Source organism: Monodon monoceros, unplaced genomic scaffold, assembly GCF_005190385.1.
Source record: "Monodon monoceros isolate NGI ecotype Baffin Bay Population unplaced genomic scaffold, NGI_Narwhal_1 Super_Scaffold_21, whole genome shotgun sequence".
Lineage (NCBI taxonomy): Eukaryota > Metazoa > Chordata > Mammalia > Artiodactyla > Monodontidae > Monodon > Monodon monoceros.
The window spans coordinates 36,380,527-36,403,023 of NW_021703778.1; the positions used below are offsets into that span (position 1 = coordinate 36,380,527).

The 22,497-nt window shown below is 41.7% G+C and overlaps 1 protein-coding gene across 3 annotated transcripts in view; it reads left to right on the forward strand.

Moving 5' to 3' along the window:
- Positions 1-13,092, forward strand: part of SEC11A (SEC11 homolog A, signal peptidase complex subunit) — a 56,239-nt gene extending 43,147 nt beyond the window's left edge. For 2 of the 3 annotated variants that reach the window (XM_029238039.1, XM_029238038.1), the window contains 3 exons: positions 5,071-5,190; positions 12,316-12,373; positions 12,562-13,092. In XM_029238039.1, coding sequence (XP_029093872.1) covers positions 5,071-5,190; positions 12,316-12,373; positions 12,562-12,612 — 229 coding nt within the window. In that variant the 3' untranslated portion in view covers positions 12,613-13,092. The remainder of the gene's footprint in view (positions 1-5,070; positions 5,191-12,315; positions 12,374-12,561) is intronic. The other variant, XM_029238037.1, reaches the window with a different exon arrangement.
- The last annotated feature ends 9,405 nt before the right edge of the window (positions 13,093-22,497 follow it).

The window sequence follows — 22,497 nt, forward strand, 5'->3', positions numbered from 1 at the left end:
GTTCTGCCTATGTTTTCCTGTAAGAGTTTTATTTATGGGCCTCTCTGCACTTCCTGGACTTGATTGACTGTTTCCTCTCCCATGTTAGGGAAGTTTTCAACTATAATCTCTTCAAATATTTTCTCAGACCCTTTTTTTTTCTCTTCTTCTTCTGGGACCCCCTATAATTCGAATGTTGGTGTAACTAATGTTGTCCCAGAGGTGTCTGAGACTGTCCTCAGTTCTTTTCATTCTTTTTTCTTTATTCTGCTCTGTGGTAGTTATTTCCACTATTTCATCTTCCAGGTCACTTGTCTGTTCTTCTGCCTCAGTTATTCTGCTATTGATTCCTTCTAGAGAATTTTTTTATTTCATTTATTGTGTTGTTCATCATTGTTTGTTTGCTCTTTAGTTCTTCTAGATCCTTGTTAAATGTTTCTTATATTTTCTCCATTCTATTTCCAAGATTTTGGATCATCTTTACTATCATTTCTCTGAATTTTTTATCAGGTAGACTGCCTATTTCCTCTTCATTTGTTTGTTCTGGTGGGTTTTTACCTTGCTCCTTCGTCTGCTGCATATTTCTCTGTCTTCTCATTTTGTTTAACTTACTGTGTTTGGGGCCTCCTTTTCGCAGGCTGTAGGTTCATAGTTCCCGTTGTTTTTGGTGTCTGCCCCCAGTGGGTAAGGTTGGTTCAGTGGCTTGTGTAGGCTTCCTGGTGGAGGGGACTGGTGCCTGTGTTTTGGTGGGTGGGGCTGGATCTTGTCTTTCTGGTGGACAGGGCCGCATCCAGTGGTGTGTTTTGGGGTGTCTGTGAACTTAGTATGATTTTAGGCAGCCTCTCTGCTAATGCGTGGGGCTGTGTTCCTGTCCTGCTAGTTGTTTGGCATGGGACATCCAGCACTGGAGTTTGCTGGCCGTTGGGTGGAGCTGGGTCTTAGCGTTGAGATGGAGGTCTCTGGGAGAGCTCTTGCTGATTGATATTACGTGGGGCTGGGAGGTCTCTGGTGGTCCAATGTCCTGAACTTGGTTCTCCCACCTCAGAGGCTCAGGCCTGACAACAGGCCGGAGCACCAGGACCCTGTCAGCTGCACAGCATTGCGTTGACTGGCTCTCCATCACCGTGACCGTGGCAGGCAAGGTTTGTGGGCACGACTTCAGCTACCTGGGAAAAGCTCTGATATGACATCAGAACTTATTTCTGCAACTATCTGGAAAAATCCATACTTGACTTTTTCCCACCTTCTCCAGCTGTAAAATATCTGCCCTCCAAGCAGCACATAACCTAAACAATGAGATGTTTGCCTCAGTTGTTTCCCAGAAACTTGGAGTCAGCTGTGTCCTCAGTACTATTTTGTAACATGATTATCTCATGAGCATATGGTAGAATATACCTGGTATTACCACATATGCAAAGAATTCCTGAACTAAAAGATGACCTTGCCAAGTACTACTTAATACGATGGTACTAGGTCCATGAATTTGAATCTGTTCTTTGTGCCCAGTGTAGTTCATCTAGTCCTGCCTGTTATCCACGTGAGACTAATTTTGTGTCCTGAACTATCTGACTAGGCAATGGAAAAGTGCACGTTATCAAGGGCTTCTCTCTAGTGCACTACTGAGCTCAGGAAAAATTCCCTTAACAGAAACATTAAGTAATTTCCGATATTTGGGGACAATAGGAAGTTGTGAGAAAGTGGTTGGCATTGGAGTTTTTGTTTTTGTTTGGAGATTGTGTTATCCCTTAATCATTTAAAAATTATTTTATTTGTTTCTTTAAACTAAACGTGTTACAAGATATTAAATATAGTTCCCTGTGCTATACTGTAAGTCCTTGTTGTTTATCTATTTTATACGTAGTAGTGTGTATCTGTTAATCCCAAATTCCCAATTAATCCCTACGCCCTGGCATTGTTATTTAAAAAAAAAAAAAGACTTAACCACCTCTTGCACTGATTATAGTTAATACTGTAATTTTAATTAAGTAAAAAAAGGAGGGCTATGAGATATGCATGCAGAAAGGTTATATGTACTGTGGCAAACAGCAAAAAACATCTTCTTTGAATCCTTCTCTCCCCTTGCCTATTTTTTGCTTTCTATTTTCTTCCAAAATGGACGAGTTAGGAAAGCAGAGATAGGGAAGTTTGTTTTTTAATTTAAAAGGTGAGATAGCTATTAAATGTTTATCAGTTGACTTAATTTTCATGGATAGCTCCTCGTATTAGCCTGTTAGTCAGCAATTCGTAATACTTACATTTTTCCCACATATAAACTCTTACTTTATCTTATTGTATAGCCTACTCTAATATGTATTTAGTAAGTTCAGCCTATAGGTAGTATTATAATTTGATGATATTGAATACTGGCATGTGATCAAGTATTTAGAAGGAGAATTCTCCATTGGGGTGACTTAGTCCTTTGCTTTGCTTTTTCTGTGCAGATAGATATATTATTTTGCACCCATTTGGCTCTTGGGGTCTTACTTTATCTTATCTAAGTTATTTCCTCCCTCCTCACATCACAGTATTGTAATGGTTGAATTTTAAGTGCTTTGAGCTCCTTGGAGATAGATAATACTAAATATTTGGTCCCTATGCTAGCGAGGGAAAAGTCCCATATAAATGTGTTGTCAATCAGGATTCGGTGCTCGTGGGTTGTGAAGTGCTAGAATAGGTCTTCATAGTAGGCTTAATAGGAGCTGGTTGCCACCAGAGAATATTTCTTGCACTATTTTTAAAATTTTTTTTAAATTAATTAATTGATTGATTAATTATTTTTGGCTGTGTTGGGTCTTCATTTCTGTGCGAGGGCTTTCTCTAGTTGGGGCAAGCGGGGGCCACTCTTCATTGTGGTGCACGGGCCTCTCACTTTCGCGGCTTCTCTTGTTGCGGAGCACAGGCTCCAGACGTGCAGGCTTAGTAGTTGTGGCTCTCGGGCCTAGTTGCTCCACGACGTGTGGGATCTTCCCAGACCACGGCTGGAACCCGTGTCCCCTGCATTGGCAGGCAGATTCTCAACTACTGCGCCACCAGGGAAGCCCTCTTGCACTATTAAGTAGATGAAGGAAACCTGTGCTTTTTCAAACAGCTATAGTGGGTCCTGATTACATCCCGGGGGGGGGGGGAATTGTGTTTGTTTGTTTTGTTGACAAATTAGTCTTTGGGAATAGCTCAGATCTCTCGTAGCATCCCTTTCCTTTCCTGGGGAGTTTCTCATTTCCCAGCTTTTCTTTCCTCATATTTTACTTTTCTGCCTCTTTTCTTGGTGTTATTTCCTGGTTGAATGGACTCTTCTTCCTGCTGCTCCTGACTTTCACTCTGCAGCTAGCCCCCCCTTGGCACCTGTCCTCTTTTACCCTCCAGGATTTTTCAGACATTCTTTCACTTACTGAGTTGTCAGCTACAGATCATTTTTCTCTGTATATATTTGCATTTTTTCTAATTGGAATCTCATTTTTAATGAGACTGTTTGCACTTAACTGTTTTTGTTGTTGCAGCACCTCCCAATTTAGTTTTATCTGCAGATGATTTAGTGTCTAGTGAGCCAGTTTCTGGCTTAGAATCTAAGTGGATATTAGTCAGTAGGAGTTAAAGCTATTTTTCTTCTTTCTAGTGTAGCTGTTAACCCAAACTCACTTGAGTTAATTTTTTTTTTTTTTTTTTTTTGGTGGTACGTGGGCCTCTCACTGTTGTGGCATCTCCCATTGCGGAGCACAGGCTCCGGATGCGCAGGCTCAGCGGCCATGGCTCACGGGCCCAGCCGCTCCATGGCATGTGGGATCTTCCCGGACCAGGGCACGAACCCGTGTCCCCTGCATCAGCAGGCGGACTCTCAACCACTGCGCCACCAGGGAAGCCCTTGAGTTAATTTTTTAAGATAGTCTTTATCAACTGTAAAATGCACTTTGCTTTCAGTTAAATTTTAAGATTACTAGAAGCCTCATGGTTCTTTAGTAGAATTAAATTAATAATTATCTGATCGAGTAGGATGATGTTTCTATAGACCCTGGCTTGTAAAAGTAGTGCATGTTTGTTGGAGAAAAAAAACGAGAAGCTAAAAGCCAGCTAAAAAAAAGCCATAGATAGCTGCTGTTTACACCTTGGTCTATCATTTTAGACCTTGTTTAATATTTTGCTTTTTTACTTTTTTTTTTCATATGGAGAATTTCTAACATGCACAGAAGTAGACAAAACAGTATAATGAACTTCCATATACCAGTCACCTAGTTCCAATAATTATTAATCTATAGCCAATTCTGCCTACATTACCACCTCTTCCCCTTCTCCTGCCTGTATTATTTTGAATCAAATCCTAGATATCATGTGGTATATATGTAAATATTTCAATAAATAGCTATAAAACATAACCAGTGAGCTTTTACAGAGTATAACTGTAATTAACATTCTTACACCTAAAAACATGAACAATCATTCCTTTGTATCATTAAGTTTCCAGTCTTTGTTCAAATTTCCAATTGTGTCTTAACTTTTTTTAACAATTTGTTTGAATCCAGATTCAAAGAAGGTCCTCAGTTGCAGTTGGTTGATATGGCTTTATAATGTCTTTTATTTAAATCTGTAAATTCCTTCTCTAACTTTCTTTGTCCCTTGCAATTTATTGGTTGAAGAAATTGGGTCATTCTGTAGTTTCCCACAGTCTTCGTTTGGAAGATTATATCCAAATGAAGTAGTTTAATGTGTTCCTTTGCGCTTTGTATTTCCAAAATATTGGTGGTTTGTGTTTATTTTAATATGAAAATGATATTATACTGTACATGCTATTTTGTAATATTTTTTCACTTAATAAAATTTGTATGATCTTCTGATGTCATTAAATTTTCTTCTGTATCACCAGCCTTAATGCTTGCATAGATTTCAACTCCTGTTAGACTTTGTTTGCTTCCAGTTTTTTCTTATTGTAAACAATATAGCTATGAACATCCTTTTAGCTAAATAAATAATTATTTTGATATTGGGAATGATGATAAAATGCCACAGTTCCACAGGAATTTTCAGTTAACATGAACAAATTTTGTACTTTCAAATGGCATGAAGGTATTTGGTGACTTGGGTTTCCCTTACTCTTTTAAGGCAAAATGGACATATCAAGTTTTTGACCAAAGGAGATAATAATGCGGTTGATGACCGAGGCCTCTATAAACAAGGACAACATTGGCTAGAGAAAAAAGATGTCGTGGGGAGAGCGAGGGGGTAAGTATAGAGGGGAGATTTACTGAAACATTGGCTCTCTCGATCATATTGTCTGATCATACACGATTGAATATAATGGCTTGGTCCTGGTTCGGCCAAATCACCTTGTGTCCTTTGAAAAAGTATGCTTCTTAAATTGCATCTGAAACTTCAGGTTTACTGCTCCAGAAGGGAGGATATGGGGTGCTATAAAAGAACAGAATATTAGTGATGAGGATGAATTAGAGTGACAATTTAAAAAATTCATTTGTCTGTTTAATTCATTTCAGAAATGTTACTGGGCACCTTCCATGTACTCTGACGTCTAATACTGTGCTAGGCTCTGGGGATCCAGGCGGTATTAATCCTGCTTCTTGAAACTTACATTTCTTAAGTGTTTACTGAGTCAACAACTTAAAGTGTTCATCTAGATTAATTTCATCATGTTGATTTATTCCATATTGTTTTATTTCTAGTTTTGAAATTATTGAGGTCAAATGAAATTTAAAAGTTATATTAAGCCTGTTTATTTCAGATTTTATCAGGAGAACAGATCAGTGAAGGACAGGAATTGTAAGTTACTGGTATGAGGAAGTATGGGATTATTACTACCTTCATGTTATTAATACTATTAACAATAACTCACATTTATTAGGGCTTACTCTGTGCCAGAGACTCATTCTAAGTGCTTTCTTTACAAGTATTACCTCATTTTAACCTCAGAACAACCCTAATATTTCCATTCTACAGATGAGGAAACACAGACATGTTAGGTTGTTTATCTAAGGTCACACTGATGATAGTAAGTGGCTGGCTGACTCCAGAGCCCACCCTTTTTACCATCATAGCAAAATTACTGGTATAACACTTCTGAGATGGGTAGCTGCTTGTTCTCACTCTTTAGATGCTACATGGCACTCTTATCCACTGTCAGAACACCTGCTCCTTCTAACCTAGAACAGACACTGTGGATTCAGTGATTCCACTAGTGAACAGTGGAACTGAGGAACTGTGTTCCCATAAAGAAATAAATTCAAGTTATTAAGTAAAAGCTGTCTCGGTTACAGCAGAAGAGATGTTCAGTTTGGGGCCAGAGAGATCGGATCAGAAAAAGCACCAATGTGTTTTGTCTTCAGCAGACCTGGTTTTTTGTGTACACCTCCAGTTCAAGGGAACTTGATTTCCTATGATGGAGCTAAACATACTTTTATAATTCAAATTAGATTATCAGTGCTTCTGAGAAGTGATAGTCCCCATTTCCCTCAGTTCCCAAGGTGCTGCTAATATCAGCCTCTTAGAGTCTTTTTGCTTTTCCTTTAATTGCAAGTGTACAGATTCTTGTAGAAACATAAGGAAATAACAGTCATCAAAAAGCAGAGTCACTTCTTTCCTTTCAGTTCCTCCATAAATATTTAATTTTTTGGTTTGTGTTCTTTTAGCCGATATGTGTAAAGATGCAGATCTTAATGTATAAGTGTGTATACGTAAACACATTTTGTGTACGGGGAGAGAATGGTCACACTGCTTATAACCTCTTTTTTATCCTCCAATGTTATTAGTATCTATAAATCAAAAGATTTATTTCCATATCATCATTTTCAAATCTGTATGCTACTCTACTGTGTGCAAAGACCATATTTTTATTTAGCCAAAATCTCCTATTGTCAGATGCCTTTGATTGTGAGCAGTGTTATGATGAGCATCCCTGTTACATATATCTCAGTGCCTCTGCCCAATCATTTCTTCACAGTAAATTCTTATACTTGGAATGACCTGGTGAAACATAAGCATATTTTAAGGCTTTGGACAACTTTTGTTGTACAGTTTTATTTGTACTCCTCCCAGAGGGTCCCTTTATCTGGATCTTGATTCTTAGGTGTTTAGTGCAGCTTTTTTTGCTCATTCTGGCCCCCTGTTTGGGTAAAAAATGCATCATCCTATGGAAGGGTGGAGGAACCAGGCTTTCTTTTACTCAAGTAACTTGTCTTTTCTAAAGAATTTTTTAAAAGTCCCAAACTATGTACAGTGTTATTTCTAAAATCCCAGCATTGAAAGTTATAGGCCTTTTTCTGGCTATTAATTTAAAAAATGTTATAGTCTGGTACTCTCTTAATTAAATAACTTTGCATGAAGTATAAACATCTGAGACATGAACAGCAGGAGCACAGAATCTTAACTGTTACAAATTCGCTTTCAGTTGATTATGTCACCACTTACCTTGACACATAATGAGGCACATCACCTCCTTTTGTGAAAATTGTGTTTATAAAATGCTAAACTATATTTCAGAGTCAGACTGTACCCAAACCTTGGAATTTTTTTTTCAAACAGCTGCACACTAAAAAATTTTACACTGAAGCCTAAAGCCCTAAATAAAAACAAATTTAAACAATTTTTTATTGAAATATAATTCACATATATTAGGATATAAAATTTACCCTTTTAAAGTGTACAGTACAGCGAGTTTTATTATATTCACAAAGTTGTAAAACCATCACCACTGTTTAATTCCGGAACATTTCCTCACCCCAAAAAGAGAACTTGGTAGTGATTTGCAGTCACTCCGCATCCCCTTCTCCCTGCAGCCCCTGGCAACCACTAATCTACTTCCTGTCTCTATGGATTGCCTGTTCTGGACATTTTATATAAACAGAATCTTACAATATGTGGTCTTACAATATGTCTGGCTTCTTTCACCTAGCGTAATGTTTTCAAGGTTCATTCATGTTATAGCATGTAATAAAACACTTTTAGAAAGTGAAACTAATACTGAACCAAGTAAGAATAGGGATGATTCTTTCTAAATTCAGGTAGTTGAAAAACACAAGAGAACCTGTTAGTCAAAGACAAGGAACAGGAAAAGAGGACGAAAGCCTGGCAGAAGATCAGGGAATAGAGAAATATTGACAGCGAAAAGAAGAATAAAAATAAAGGAAGGAGCAGAGTAATTGAGCTCTCTGTTGACTGAAATCAGTTTTATGGAGGAGGCTTTTATTTATTTATTTAATTTTTTTTTGGTCTGCATCTGGTCTTAGTTGTGGCACACAGGACCTTTGTTGCCACGTGCGGGATCTTCAGTTGTGGCATTCGAACTCTTAGCTGCGGCATGCATGTGGCATCCAGTTCCCTGACCAGGGATTGAACCCAGGCCCTCTGCATTGGGAGCATGGAGTCTTAGCCACTGGATCACCAGGGAAATCCTGGAGGAGTCTTTTAAAATGTACTTTTTACTTAGCTTGAAACAGACCGTTCCGGGATAGAAACAATGGTCCTTTTTAAGGCAGCTACTGGGATCCAAACTTCCCAGATGTAGATCCCTTTTGACATCTGACAGATTATTTTCACCCAGAGCATCAGCAGATAGTTCTTCCTTCTGAGGCTCCTTTCCTGGCAGCACCTTTGATCCCAAGAACTCCCAGGGACACGTATTTACCCCTGCTGTACCTTCTAGATGTTAACTTGCCACAGGCTGGTGTTGAGGTTGGCTTTGTGGATGGCATTTGTTTTACTTATTTTAAACCTCTGCTTATTATCAACTCTGCTTTAGCAGAGTTTATCTGAACTCAGTAGGAAAAAAGTGCAACTGATTTGAATTTAAGATGACTGATGATAGCAGCATCATGCACTTGATTAGCGACTCTTGACTGTGTCCATGGAGGAAAACAGTAGTATAGGTAATTAAATCTTTTGTTTGACTTTGGGCTGCCTGTCGTATTCTGGCAACCTTATGTTTTGCTTCTATTACTCCTAAAGATCAAGTTGCTTCTATTTCACACTTATGGTGGGCAAGGAAAAACCACCATGGGGGGGGAAATGTTTCCATGGATAACCCATAAGCAGACTATGTGATCATTGTGGTTCTTTGAGCATAGATATTGTATGGAGGTAACAGTGAAAGTCTCTACCCATGAGCATGGCTGCTGATTGATCATCAGGCCAGAATTAGCAGTCTGATGTTGTTTTATTTATTTAAAACAAAATTTTTTTTTTTTAGATTTTTATTTTATTTTCTTATTTTTGGCTGCATTGGGTCTTCATTGCTATGCATGGGCCTTCTCTAGTTGCGGTGAGTGGGGGCTACTCTTAGTTGCGGTGCGCAGTCTTTTCACTGCAGTGGCTTCTCTTGTTGCGGAGCGTGGGCTCCAGGTGTGCGGGCTTCAGTAGTTGTGGCACACAGGCTCAGTAGTTGTGGCTTGTGGGCTCTAGAGCACAGGCTCAGTAGTTGTGGTGAACGGGCTTAGTTGCTCCGCGGCATGTGGGATCTTCCCAGACCAGGGCTCGAACCCGTGTCCCCCTGCATTGGCAGGCGGATTCTTAACCACTGTGCCACCAGGGAAGCCCCTGATGTTGTTTTAATAGAAGTCACAGATGCTTTTATAGCTTTTAATCTGCATTTTACTGTAAGGCATTTGCCTTTATGTTCTTAAATTTAGACAATTTTCCTTCTGAAAGACTGGAAACTGTTGCTTTTATGAAGATGTTATAAGTGAGACAAAAGAAATAGAGTTGTTGCATTAAAAAGAAAAAATATGTGTATTAAAAATATAGAAAACCTTTATCTACCCTCCTAGAGCTTAGCTAGGCCATTCTGTAGTGACTGTTACTTTCCAGCTCTTAGAGGTCCCAGGGGTTGAAAATAAAGCATGGGCCCTAAAAGGGGATATGATTTGTCACCACATGCTTGTTCCATATATCTTGCTTGCTAGAACTGTGCTTCTTGTACTTTAATGTGCAGAAGCGTCATTTGGGCCCGACCTTCCAGAGATGCTCTGACTCAATAAATCTGGGAAGATAGAGCAATCTGCATGTTTTTTAAAAAGTATTTATTTATTTATTTTTGGCTGCATTAGGTCTTCATTGCTGCATGCAGGCTTTCTCTAGTTGCAGCAAGTGGGGGCTACTCTTCGTTGCAGTGCACGGGCTTCTCTTTTTTTTTTTTCAGTACGCGGGCCTCTCACTGTTGTGGCCTGTCCCGTTGCCGAGCAACAGGCTCCGGATGCGCAGGCTCAGCGGCCACGGCTCACGGGCACAGCCGCTCCGTGGCATGTGGGATCTTCCCGGACCGGGGCACGAACCCGTGTCCCCTGCATTGGCAGGCGGACTCTAAACCACTGCGCCACCAGGGAAGCCCACGGGCTTCTCTTTGTGGTGGCTTCTCTTGTTGCGGAGCACGGGCTCTAGGAGTGTGGGCTTCAGTAGTTGTGTCTCGCGGGCACTAGAGCGCAGGTTCAGTAGTTGTAGTGCACAGGCTTAGTTGCTCTGCGGCATGTGGGATCTTCCTGGACCAGGGCTCAAACCCGTGTCCCCTGCATTGGCAGGCGGATTCTTAACCACTACGCCACCGGGCAAGTCCGCAATCTGCATTTTTTTTTTTTTTTTTTTTGCGGTACGTGGGCCTCTCACTGTTGTGGCCTCTCCCGTTGCGGAGCACAGGCTCCGGACATGCAGGCTCAGCGGCCATGGCTCACAGGCCTAGCCGCTCCGTGGCATGTGGGATCTTCCCGGACTGGGGCACGAACCCGTGTCCTCTGCATCGGCAGGCGGACTCTCAACCACTGCGCCACCAGGGAAGCCCCGCAATCTCCATTTTTAATGAGCTGTCCAAGTAATTCTCATAATGGAGGTGTAGGTTTTAAGAAACATCAACTTATGCGAATGGGAGTTTGGGGATGGGGAGAGAGAGATGAGTCTGGGTAGTGCTGCCAGAGGGAGAGGGGCAGGATGGGGTGAGGACAGGAGACGGGAAGTAAGAGAGCTCTTAAAAGGAAGTAAAATGCACCAAAGACAAAGCTTCTGTTTTTCAAGATTGCCAAAGCCTCTGATGGTTAGAGGTGTTATATAGGAGGTAATTTCTGTTTGTGTACCTTCGGTGTGTGCTAAGGTTGTGGGTGCCCTGAATAAAAGTATCTGGGATATTTTAAAGTATGCAAAGGTCAACCTCCCTTCTCTGGGACAGGCTCTAGGATGGTATCACCCAGTCCACTCTGGAATCCAACAGTAGAAGAGGAAGAGAAAGAAGAAAGTTGTATATTTCTAACTGCTATTTCCTCCCACAAATCTCTCTACCCTGAATTCTTATGATGTTGAAGAGTCTTTTGTTTTGCGGGGAGAATTGAAGTCCTGGGAGGAAGTGAGATCCCCAAGGGAAAGAGAAAAGAAGGGGCCTGGATATTCCAGCATTCAATCAGGCAGTATTTACTGGATGCCTGCTATGTGCCAAGTGTCAAGTTTGGCCTTGAAGATACAGTGGAGAAGAGATTGGCACTGTTTCTGCCTTCATAGAGCTTAGAGTCTAGTAGGGGAGACAGACACTATCCAGCTAGTTAAGCAACTAATTCTGTAATTAAACTCATGATGAAGACTTCAAAGGAAATATATGAGGTGATATGAGATTATTTAACAAGTGGTTTTACCTAGTTTGAGGGGACAAACTTTAGGGACAAGAGGAAAGCAAGAGCTAGTGAAAAAGCAAAGGTGTAGCAGCCAAGAGGTAGGTAGAGAAAGAGACTGGTATGTTACAGAAACCAAGGAGAAAGATTTCAAGGGCAGGTTTCTGGTCATCAAAGTCAAGTGCTGCAGAGATGAAAAGGAAGGTAGGAGCTGAGACTGGTCTTCTGGGTACAATGATTTAAACTGTTCTAGAAGAAGTTTCAGGATTAAGAGAGCCAAAGCCAGATTACACGTGGTTAAAAAATGAGAGCGTGGTGAAATCTTAAGTACTATAATAGAGCTGTACACTCACTTTCTGGACACTTAACATGAAGTACCTTGTAATGTTCTGGCTGTGTTTGCCTTGTCTCCCCAACTAGATTGACAACTCTCCACAGGTTATAACAACAAACCCAACCCCTAACACTGAATCAGCAGGTGGCATTAGAGTCACCAACTAGAGGTCAGAGACCTCAGATCTGGTACTGGTTCCACCATGTACCTTGTGCATGAGCAACTGTTTCCTCATCTATAAAATGGCTATACCCCTAACTTCCCTATCACATGGGCTGTTGAAAGTGTCTAATAGGAAAGTATATACAAATGGATTTTGTGAGCTGAAAATTGGTATTCTATGGAAGATATTGAGAATGTTCAGTAAATGATAACAGCTACTTAGAAAGTTCTGTGATGATCAGTTTTTGTTTGTTTGTTTAGATTCGTTCCTTACATTGGGATTGTGACGATCCTCATGAATGACTATCCTAAATTTAAGGTAAGATCCTGTACTATATGTTTCATTAATTTTGGAAACCGTTAAATGGATTACAGTTAAAAGATGGAAGACCAGTTGGATAGTTTAGTGATTTATCATAGTCACAAAGGCCAGTTTGTTAATTAACTCTGAGGATTTGTGAACTTTTAAAAGCTTCTCTGACTTGTGGTTCTGTGTTTGTTTTCTAGTATGCAGTACTATTTTTGCTGGGTTTATTTGTGCTGGTCCATCGTGAGTAAGAAGTCTGCGTTGCTGTTCCTGGAAGATTCTGTACTTTTTGTTCCTGAATGTTTGGAGTAGATATCAATCTGTGGTTGGTGGAATGGAGAACACATGTTGGCGCTTCTTGGTAGCACTGGTTTGCATTAGTTTATGTTTCCACACTAGAGTACGTGTGGGCGGGTGCATGTGCACCACAGCGTGCACTCGAGGGGACTTTTAATCACAGAATTTCATAAATTGTCATTGTCATACTTTCGCATTTTTGTACATCAGTGAATTTTTTATATTAAAAGGTTGAGCCAAAGCCCCCAGTGTTTGTATTTTGAAGCCAAGCTTCACTTCTAAAGTGCCTACAGAGTTCTGTAAATGAAAATGCAGCTCTGCACGAGTTTGAAACTGTCATTCCTCCTTATAATGGGAATGGCATATACTGAGGTGGTCGTCGTCTTAACTTTTCAAAATTTTAAATAAAAGACTTTGCATATCGAAACCCCTTATCCCTGACTTGTGTTTGTTGGGAAAGCTTTTGATATTTGCTTTCCTGTGCTGGTTCTTAGCGCCCTTGGGGAGATACAGGCTTTGATGTGAACAATTCTTCGGCCAAGAAGGTTGTCCTAATACTGACAACTGGTTTTTGTTTGTTTTGTTTTTGTTTTTGTGAAGCAAAAGTAGCCGTTGATATTCGTAAGAAATCTTAGTCATAAAATTGATTCTTCATTAGGGGGTCTCAGATGTGTATAAACCCAGCTGGTTGCCGAGAGGTTCAGAAAATCTCACTTTGCTGTAGACTCATAACCTTTTCTACACTTGAGACGTTCTCAACTCTTTCTACAAGATGGTAGTGAGTATTAGCATCTGGGGAGGCATGAGGAAGGTGCTGGAGGGCAAGTGTGCTACTTGTTTTCTTTAGACTCTAATTTGCCTGAACCTGTTCTTGTAGGTGACTGACTTTGCTTTTCTCTAATGCAGACTTTAAGAAGGGAAGGTTTAAAGTAGTAAAGGCAAAGCCCACCTGTGTTTTTTTCTTTTAATATTGAGACAGGGAAATAGGGAGCATGGGGTAACTCAGTGTGTTTAAAGCACAAAATACTCTTAATCCTCTCTGTTCTCTTTTTGTATTAGTGTGAAATCTCAAAGTAAGCAAAATGTTGGGCTAAATGAATGGTTTCTATTATTTGTTCAACTGAGGTGGAAATCAGCCCATACTTTAATGCTAATGGAATGAGAATAGGGACAGTTAATCTTTTGAAACCCTCCCCTGTAGAGATGGGCCATCCTAAATCCATTATCCAGGCTTTAGCCTTCAAACTTTGGATATGGGCTCTTAATGATATCAACAGAGTGTGAAACTTGGCAAATTATTGCTGACAGGTGCTTCTTGAACCTGTCTTTGAAGCCTGTATTGTGCTTATGTTTTCTCAGGAGCCAAGGAGAGTGCTGAAATGCGCCCCCCCGCCCCGCCCCTCTCCCACCTCCGTGTGTGGCCGAAAATTGCTGCTTCCTCCATTTTTCCCTCCTAGTAACCTGCAGATGACGGGGTTAATTGTTCAGCCTAAATGGTGCCCTGGCTGGTTTTGTACCAGCCTTTCAGAGACTTCTCTGGGAGAGAAGCAGTGTGTGTTCTCTTGGCAAAGGTTGGGATCCCAAAGTTCTTTGTGATCCTAGCTTGCCAGAGGGTAAACATCCTTGTGCTTCTATCTTCCGCTGCCCAGATTTCTCCTGCTGTTACACTTGTTGGGAGAGAAATGTTAATATTTTCCTCACTTGCATATTTTCACACCCAGTTTTGTAAAATTACTGTTTTTCCTCCTTTGCTGGATGCTCTAGTTTGAAGCAACAGCTAAATTCTCTGAAAAGTAACCAGATCATTTAAAAATATTTCAATCATTCTACTAGCCAAAAATAAAAAGATTATTTATGGAGACAGGTACTGTGTTCCCAGTTTTTATATTGTCTAGTGCTAAAACATAAGACTTAAAACTGGGAGATTTTATTAGTAAATATAATGTGTTGTGGGTTTTTTTGGGGGGTTTTTTGTTTTTTTTTTTTTTTGCGGTACGCGGGCCTCTCACTGTTGTGGCTTCTCCCGTTGCGGAGCACAGGCTCCGGACACGCAGGCTCAGTGGCCATGGCTCATGGGCCTAGCTGCTCCGCGGCATGTGGGATCTTCCCAGATCGGGGCACGAACCCATGTCCCCTGCATCGGCAGGCAGACTCACAACCACTGCGCCACCAGGGAAGCCCTATAATGTGGTTTTTGTGGGTTTTTTTTTTTTTTGGCCATGCCAAGCGGCTTGTGGGATCTTAGTTCCCAACCAGGGATTGAACCTGTGCCCCTGCAGTGGAAGTGCGGAGTCTTAACCACTGGCCTGCCAGGGAAGTCCCAGTAAATATAATGTATTTCAGAGCTCTTTGGAAATGTAGGAAATGCCAGAGATGTTTAATTTGGTGTTTTAATGGAATTATAAACTCTTTGAGATTTCACAGGGCAAGTGGGAAGTTAGGAGGGTTTAACCATTGTGAGTGAAGGGAATGGAAGAGGATGAGAATTGATAAAACTTCAAATGAGAACATAATAATGGGATTCTCTGTTGGCTGTTAGTCATCCACTCTCATTAGTCTCTACAGCTTATCTCCAAGTGCCTGTCCTCAGTTATATTCTCTCTGTTCCCACTGGACACTTCCAGTTGATTGTCCTGTCTTTAAACTTAAGCTCTTAGCAGTTCCTGCAAGCTTCCCCTCCAAATATCCACTTTCCTTTGAAGGAGTATTCACCTAGATTTTTTTCATTTTCTTACCATATTTAGTCACTTAAAAGCCAACATCTACCCCTGTCATTCCATTCTCATTGCCATCCCCCGAATCCAGAAACATACTCAGGGGCTCCTTGTTGCTTGTGTGTCTTTATGTCCCAGTTTTCCTGTAACATGGCAGTCTGTACCTATTTTAGATCATTTCCACCTGTTAGTTCATTTTACTACTCCTTTCACCTTTAAAAAGTGTCTCTTTTTGGACCATAAATTTTGTATTTACCCTACATATTACCTACGTTTGAAGTTCAAACTTTGAATTCAGCTAACATGAAGCAGCCTTTGCTATACCACTATGTTTTCCCTTATATTATCTTACACTCTCATTTCTGCTTGTCTGAGTCTCACTTTCTTCACAAAGTAATTGTTCTTTCTCTGTCACTCAGCATTTGCAGACTTACGCTATTTGTGTTAAGTTTGTGCATCTGGACCTGTTTCCTCATCAGATTGTAAGTTCCTCCAGTGCAGGAGCCCCGTTTTATAGACACTGTACCCTGCTTTCCCAGTAGCATCTAGCAGCATATACTAAATGTTCAGTATAATCATGCATTGGAACCAGAGGCAGTAACTAAGGGTAGCATTATTGTTGTGCTGTTATTCTGGAGCAGAGCGTATGAATCATTAAAGTGATTTTTATTTGCCTGTTATTTAGTAAGTACCTTATCTTGGTCTTGGCCACATTTAAATCTAAAAACTTTATCTCCCTATGGTTCCATCTAAAACAGCATGTTGCCTTTCTAGAATTTTTGATGTTAACCCTGTTTCCTTCTTTTGTGTGTGTGTCCTTGGTCTCTTCTCGTGTTCTCTTTCTCAGTGGGAAAAATATTGGCATTTGTCACTTTTCTTAGGGAGTGACAGGCTTCTCAAAGAGCCTAGGCTTGGAATAAAGGCTGTTATCCCTGAGTGCATTTCTTAGTCATTTGCATAAGGGTGTTACCAAGTCCTAATAACTCCTCAGGTGTGGGAGCTACCCCAGGTTCTGAGGGTACCTTTGTTATGACATTTATCACTCTGTTGTGCTTCAGAAATTCTAGCTGACTAACTGGATTGTCCTCCTTCCTCAAGATGCTCCTTAGTCGGGATGGCCTCCTCAAGCTGTTTTCTGTCCAGGTATATCTTTGTCACTATTTTCCCTTACTATAACCGTAAGTAATACCAGAGAAGTTTCAGAAATAAACAAATATGACTCTTCACAGGTAATTATGGTGAGTCTGGATGTAGAAAGAATTCTGTGTAACCAAGAGGTGTTAGGAACTAGAATATGCAGGGGTTATCAAAAAATAGTGAGGACATTGCCTTCCAAGTTATGTAGCATTCTAGGCCCTCAGGAATTTTCCAACCTCAGCTCCCAGCAGACCCCAGGTTCTCATACCCTTGATATTGGTCTCACTATACAGACATCCAGTCTTTGCTTACCCTAGGTCTCCCTGCCTGGAGTGCCTGCTCACTTCTCTACTCGCTAAAAGCTTTCTCATTCAGGAGACATTTATTGAGCATCTCTCTGCCAGATTTTGGGTCAGGCCCTGGGGATACAAAGATGAGTAAGGCAGGGTCCCTCCTCTGCCAGGAACTCAGTGCCTTAATAGGGGCAACGTGTATACAAATCTTTCCTCATAGGATCATAGGTGCAACGTTAGAGATTCACAGGGAGCTCAAAGAGGGTTTTTTTTAATTCTCAAACAAGATCTCAAGTATATAGTGCCTCCTTCTCGGTGCTGCCTACTCAGTACTTTGCTCATCGCCCTCAGAGTGGTTTGTCTTATTTGTGTCCTGCTCCGCAACTAGCTCCTTGAAGGCATTAAGACAGGGCCAGCCTCTAATTCATCCTTGTATATCCCTTAGTCCCTATCACAGTGCTTTTATACATTTTAGATTTATTTATACGCTGCTTTGTTCCAAAAAGGATTTGGAGTGGCTCATAAAGATACATCCAGTACTATGTGATAAAACATAAAACAACTGAAGAATCTGGTGTTGAAATAAGCATGGGAGGAGAAAAGGATAAAATCAAAGGTTAGATTAGTACCTGCAAGACACATCAAAAGATTCTGTTGTCTGCTGGAGGAGATCCATAGCATCAGCTCTCAACTCCTAGGGGCTAATGTCTATGCTTCGTGGAATGGATATAAAATGGAAATTTTTTAAAACTTGTAATGATACCCGAAGATCAAGAAATTTCTCTTCTGGGACCTCACTGCAAGGACACTGTGTAATGTTATGCAATAATCTCTATATTAATTAGCCTAATGATTTTCATAGAGCTGTTTCAGAGAATGTTCCTTTAGTATAGGTGTAGTTTGGCTACTTCTGCAGAAAGCCACCTCACAAAAGATCAGCTACCCATCTAATCAGCCAGGAACCTTCAGTTAGTTTTCCTGTAGAACAGTGTTCCTTAATCTTTAAAAACTCATGGTCTTTTATAAGAAACAAAATTTCATACCTCTTCTCCATTCTGGTAAACCTCCTCTCAGGTCTGTTATATCCAACCTGTTATCCTTAGCAGCCAAGAATATTTTATCTTGCTTTTTCTTAAGTTTGCTTTATAAAAACGTTAGTTACTCATCTCTCATATACAGTTATATTCAATATGACTTTCAAATTATAGATCCTTGTTCTGCTAATCTTAGGAGTTTCTGGAATGCCACCTACTCTCCATCAAGAATCATTTCTGTAGAACCCTTACTTTAATTGGCCGGTTTATTTAGATTGCTAAGCTGGATCCCAGCTTTAATTCAAGGAGTCTAGTTAAAATAATTTGTACTCAGGACTTAGATCAGGCAAGGAAGTAAATCAGCTAGCATGAAGCTTTGATCAGAGTTGTCAGCCTGACAACTTATTTAAGCAAGAAAAGAGAGAATGCTGTATAGAACACGTTTCTTGGAGTTGGTCAATAGTTGAGGTGGATATGCCAGCATTTTAGTTTATCAAATGAGTCACAATGTAATAGGCATTTTGCCAAGGCATTTTGTTGACTGTTGTGTCAACACCATGGTCTTAGCTGCTATCCAGGGAATCTTTTTTCCCTGTAATGGGCTTCAGATTTAAAGCAGGCTTTGCTTTTCCTAGGATTCAGCTAATAATACTGAGTACTTAGAAGTTTCCAGTGCTCTGCTAAATGCTTTTGAATTTATAACAGATTTTTATTTTTTCTCCTTTAGTCCTCAGAATAACTCCATTTTACAAAAGAGAGAAACTAGAAGTTAAAAGATTTGCCCAGGATCTTCTGGTCCATGGATGGCAGAGCCAGAAGTCTTGCTTTTATCACCTCACAATGCTGGGTGTCATACCCAGTTCTTCTACCTTTATAAAATCTAATGAGACTCTTTTATTTGGAATAAACCCCACAATTGCAAGGCCCTTGGGTATTCTTCTTTAGAAGCCCTAGGTTGTTCTTTCATCGATTTGCTCAGATTAGTAAATCTCCTAGAAATAGGGAGATTCTCAGGCAGGTTTCCAAGCATTTAAACGTCTTTAGAGTTTAAAGATTATTCCTTTCAGTTACTGAAATGCCTCCCTGAAGTACCTGACTGTTAAACCCAAATAATCCTGTGAGTGCTGGGCCTGGGGCTTCTCACTTCGTTAGGCTTTCATAACTTCCCTGAGCGTCTACGCCATTTAGCTGAGCAGCAGCTGCTTAGCTTAGCCACTGTTGGCATCGCCACCACTTTCTCATTAGATGTATCTTCTCTTTTCCTTTGAATATTGCCTTAAAAGTTGTTTTTGTATTTTGGCAATTTAAGTTTCTGAAATAGTTCCTTATCAATGGTTAACGTTCTGATATTCTAGCTAGTTCCTATGTGTTCCCTCTGACTTTGCGAAATTGCATCAAATATCCCTGATTCTTTTCTTCCTCTCTTAAAGATTACACTCTTCTCCTGATTCTACAGCCCCTTCCCCTTTCTGAAACTAAAGAGCAGGACCTGAGATACCCCACGGTATTTCTCTTTCTCTCTGCAACCCATACAGATGGGATCTGTGCTCAGAGGTTTGCCAGAAGAGTGATTTTATACCATCCTATTCTGAGCAGCTCTAATAGGTTTGTCATCCTTTTTCTCTAGGCTCACTTATGTCTAATTTAAATTTCTGCTTTTTGTTTTCTCTTTTGTCCTCTGTACCTTTCATGTGTTTGATGTCTACACTCTGGTTTTCTCCATTTGTTTAGTTTGTCTGCAGCTAACTTGCTTTTACTTGAGTTAACTCATCCATTAAATGGGCATAATACTAGTCTTTACTACATCAAAATAGTGTTGGTGATCAAAGGAGCATGCATGTAAGTGCTTTTGGAAAACAATAACAAAAAAGATTCAGCTGTGAAAAGACATTATTTGTAATTGATTCCAATTTAATGAAATATAGCAAACAATAATATATATGTCCTTTATTTCGAGCAATTTTTAATTAAAAACATGGTGCAGTTTAAATGTTTTGTTGGTGTTGGTTATAAGAAGATTTGCCGTGTATCTTTCACCCCTTAATCATCTTTTGGGTTGTCCTTTGAATCTTCTCTACATCGTCTGTGAATGTCCTTGAATGTTGTAGAAACCTCAGAGGGTCAAGAGTGAGCTCTGGGGACTTCCCTGGTGGCGCAGTGGTTGAGAATCTGCCTGCCAATGCAGGGGACACGGGTTCGAGCCCTGGTCCGGGAAGATCCCACATACCGCAGAGCAACTAAGCCCGCGAGCTACAGCTACTGAGCCTGCGTGCCTAGAGCCTGTGCTTCGCAACAAAGAGAAGCCACGGCAATGAGAAGCCCGTGCACCGCAACGAAGAGTAGCCCCCGCCCACCGCAACTAGAGAAAGCCAGTGCACAGCAATGAAGACCTAACGCAGCCAATAAATAAATAAATAAATTTATTAAAAAGAGTGAGCTCTGAAGAGCTTCTCCATGCACGTGCATGTGATTCACTGTCATTCTTCCCGGTGGGAGAGAGGACTTGGGGAACAGGCAGTCTGCAGTTGAGATCCTCATTCTAAACTCAGCCTAGCACTCCATGAGGGATCTGACTTGGAAGTGCTGTCTTGGGCAAGCCCGCCTCTCTGCAGTGCCTGATGCTTCACATTCCTGGGACAGTGTTTGATAGTTGGCTGTGGAGCTGCTGCCCTGCTTCTTTCCCCAGGGTCCTCGGAGGCCCCTTTTTTCCTGTGCTAAGCTGACAGATAAAATGATCCTAGGGGCATCTGGGGTCATTTTCACAGCTGTGGTTGGAGCTGCGAGTGCAGGCTATGTCAGGGGAGGCTTGCTTAAGTATAAATGAACCTGTCAGAGCAGAACCAAGGTCCCAGGGTCACCTGCAGAAGAGAGATGAAACTCTCAGTGCCTGCTCCCTCTCACCCTTGAGAAATCTAAACCAACTTGATATTTAAATGGGAAAGTAAAACGGGAGTGGGTGTGGTTTAGGGAAAGCAGCATCTGTCCCTGCTGACTCTGGGGGTCTGACAGAGTGATCTGAACGGACCCGAAGTCTGATTCCAGTGTGACGTCTGGGCAAGTGACTCAACCTCTGAGCCAGCTTCCAGCTATAAAATGAGGAGAGATAAACCTACCAAATAAGATTCCTTCAAGCATTTAAGTGAGGCAGCACTCAGTACCACCTCCTAATTTCTATGACCGAGGACCAGAGAAGATAGGATGGGTGCTGTGATTGATGCAGAGGAGAGGGAGGGGGTTGAAAAGGGAATGATTATTATGGGAAGGTGATAAGAGCTATATCTGTACACCATGGCTAAGCAGTGACAAGAGTACAGAGAGGTGTAAATGCCAGGGTGGGAGATGAGAAGGAGATTGGGAAAAAAGCCGGAAATGGAATGTCCTTGTCCTGTGTGTCGTGCTTTCTGGGAGCTCAGCATGACAACCAGCTTCTCATACACGCTTCCCCTTTTAAGATGGTGATCCACAGAGCTAGCAGGCCTTGCTGAGCTAGATATGGCAAGAGTAATAATAGCAAGTACCGTTTTTGAGCCAGACTGGGGAGTAGGTTCGGTCACAGCCACACTGTGCAGTGTTTCTGAGAAGAGTCCAGGGCCCAGGGGTTGGTCAGTACCCTGCTCCTCCATCATTCACTCCTTTTGTACGCTGTCTCTCTAATGAGATGGTAAACTCCTGTGGGAGCAGGGCACTATCTTTTGTGTCCCTGCCCTCCTGTGCCTGGTATAGTGCTCTGAACATTGGTGTTTAGTAAACATTTAAGCAAAAATAAATGTATTATTCTGGAGCACAGTGTCTTCTATTCATTAAGTGCTGCCACTGACCCAGAATTTCCAAGACAAGTCTGGCCAGCTCCTTTGAAGGAGGAGAGTGCTGACTTTGAGAGGGAGTCCTATAGGACTGTTGCTTCCTGCCACAAAATAATGGGGCTAAAAAATGTAAAACTATTAAAAATAGGGCAATGTGGTTATTGCCATTTTACAATCGAAGAAGGTGAGGGTCAGTGAGGTCACACAGCTTGTATACGGACTCTTGGTCCAGTGCTCTTTTCACTCCCCTGACCCAAAGATCTGCCTCCTGGCCAACTGATAAGCCAGTCTCTCCCAAGCTGGACGCCCATCTGTGGGGGGAGGGTGGGGAAGGGGAGGGCTCGGCCATCCATCGTTCTGCACTCCTACCCTGAGCACCTGCTGTGATTTCCACAGCACCTGGTGAGTGCCGGCTGTGAGAAGGCAGAGAGCTGGGTGAACCCGGTCAGATTCCCCAGGAGGGAAGGGCCAACTGGCATTTTATGGAGCTCCTCTGGTGCCTGGCACTGTGCTGGGCACTGTAACGCCTGTGTTACACAGGAGGCGTCCTCGCCCCCTTTTCTACCCTTAGAAAGAGGCACAGAGGTGAAGGGACCGCTCGTTGGCCGAAAGCCCTTGGGAGCGGTGAGGGAGGGCCAGGGGAGCCGGCTTTGCCCAGGTCCCCAGCTTGAAGGTGGTGGGCTTGGGCCCGAACGCCCTGAGGAAGCGGTGCCCACGTGGGGTTAGGAGTGCGGCCGTGCGGGCTGTGGAGGGGGCCCCTGACCGAGACCCCCGCCCAAGGGCTGGCGAGGACAGGAGGGTCGGAGGAGGGCGGGGCGGGAGCGGCAGCGAGCGCGCCGGGGCGGGCTCTTCGGGGCA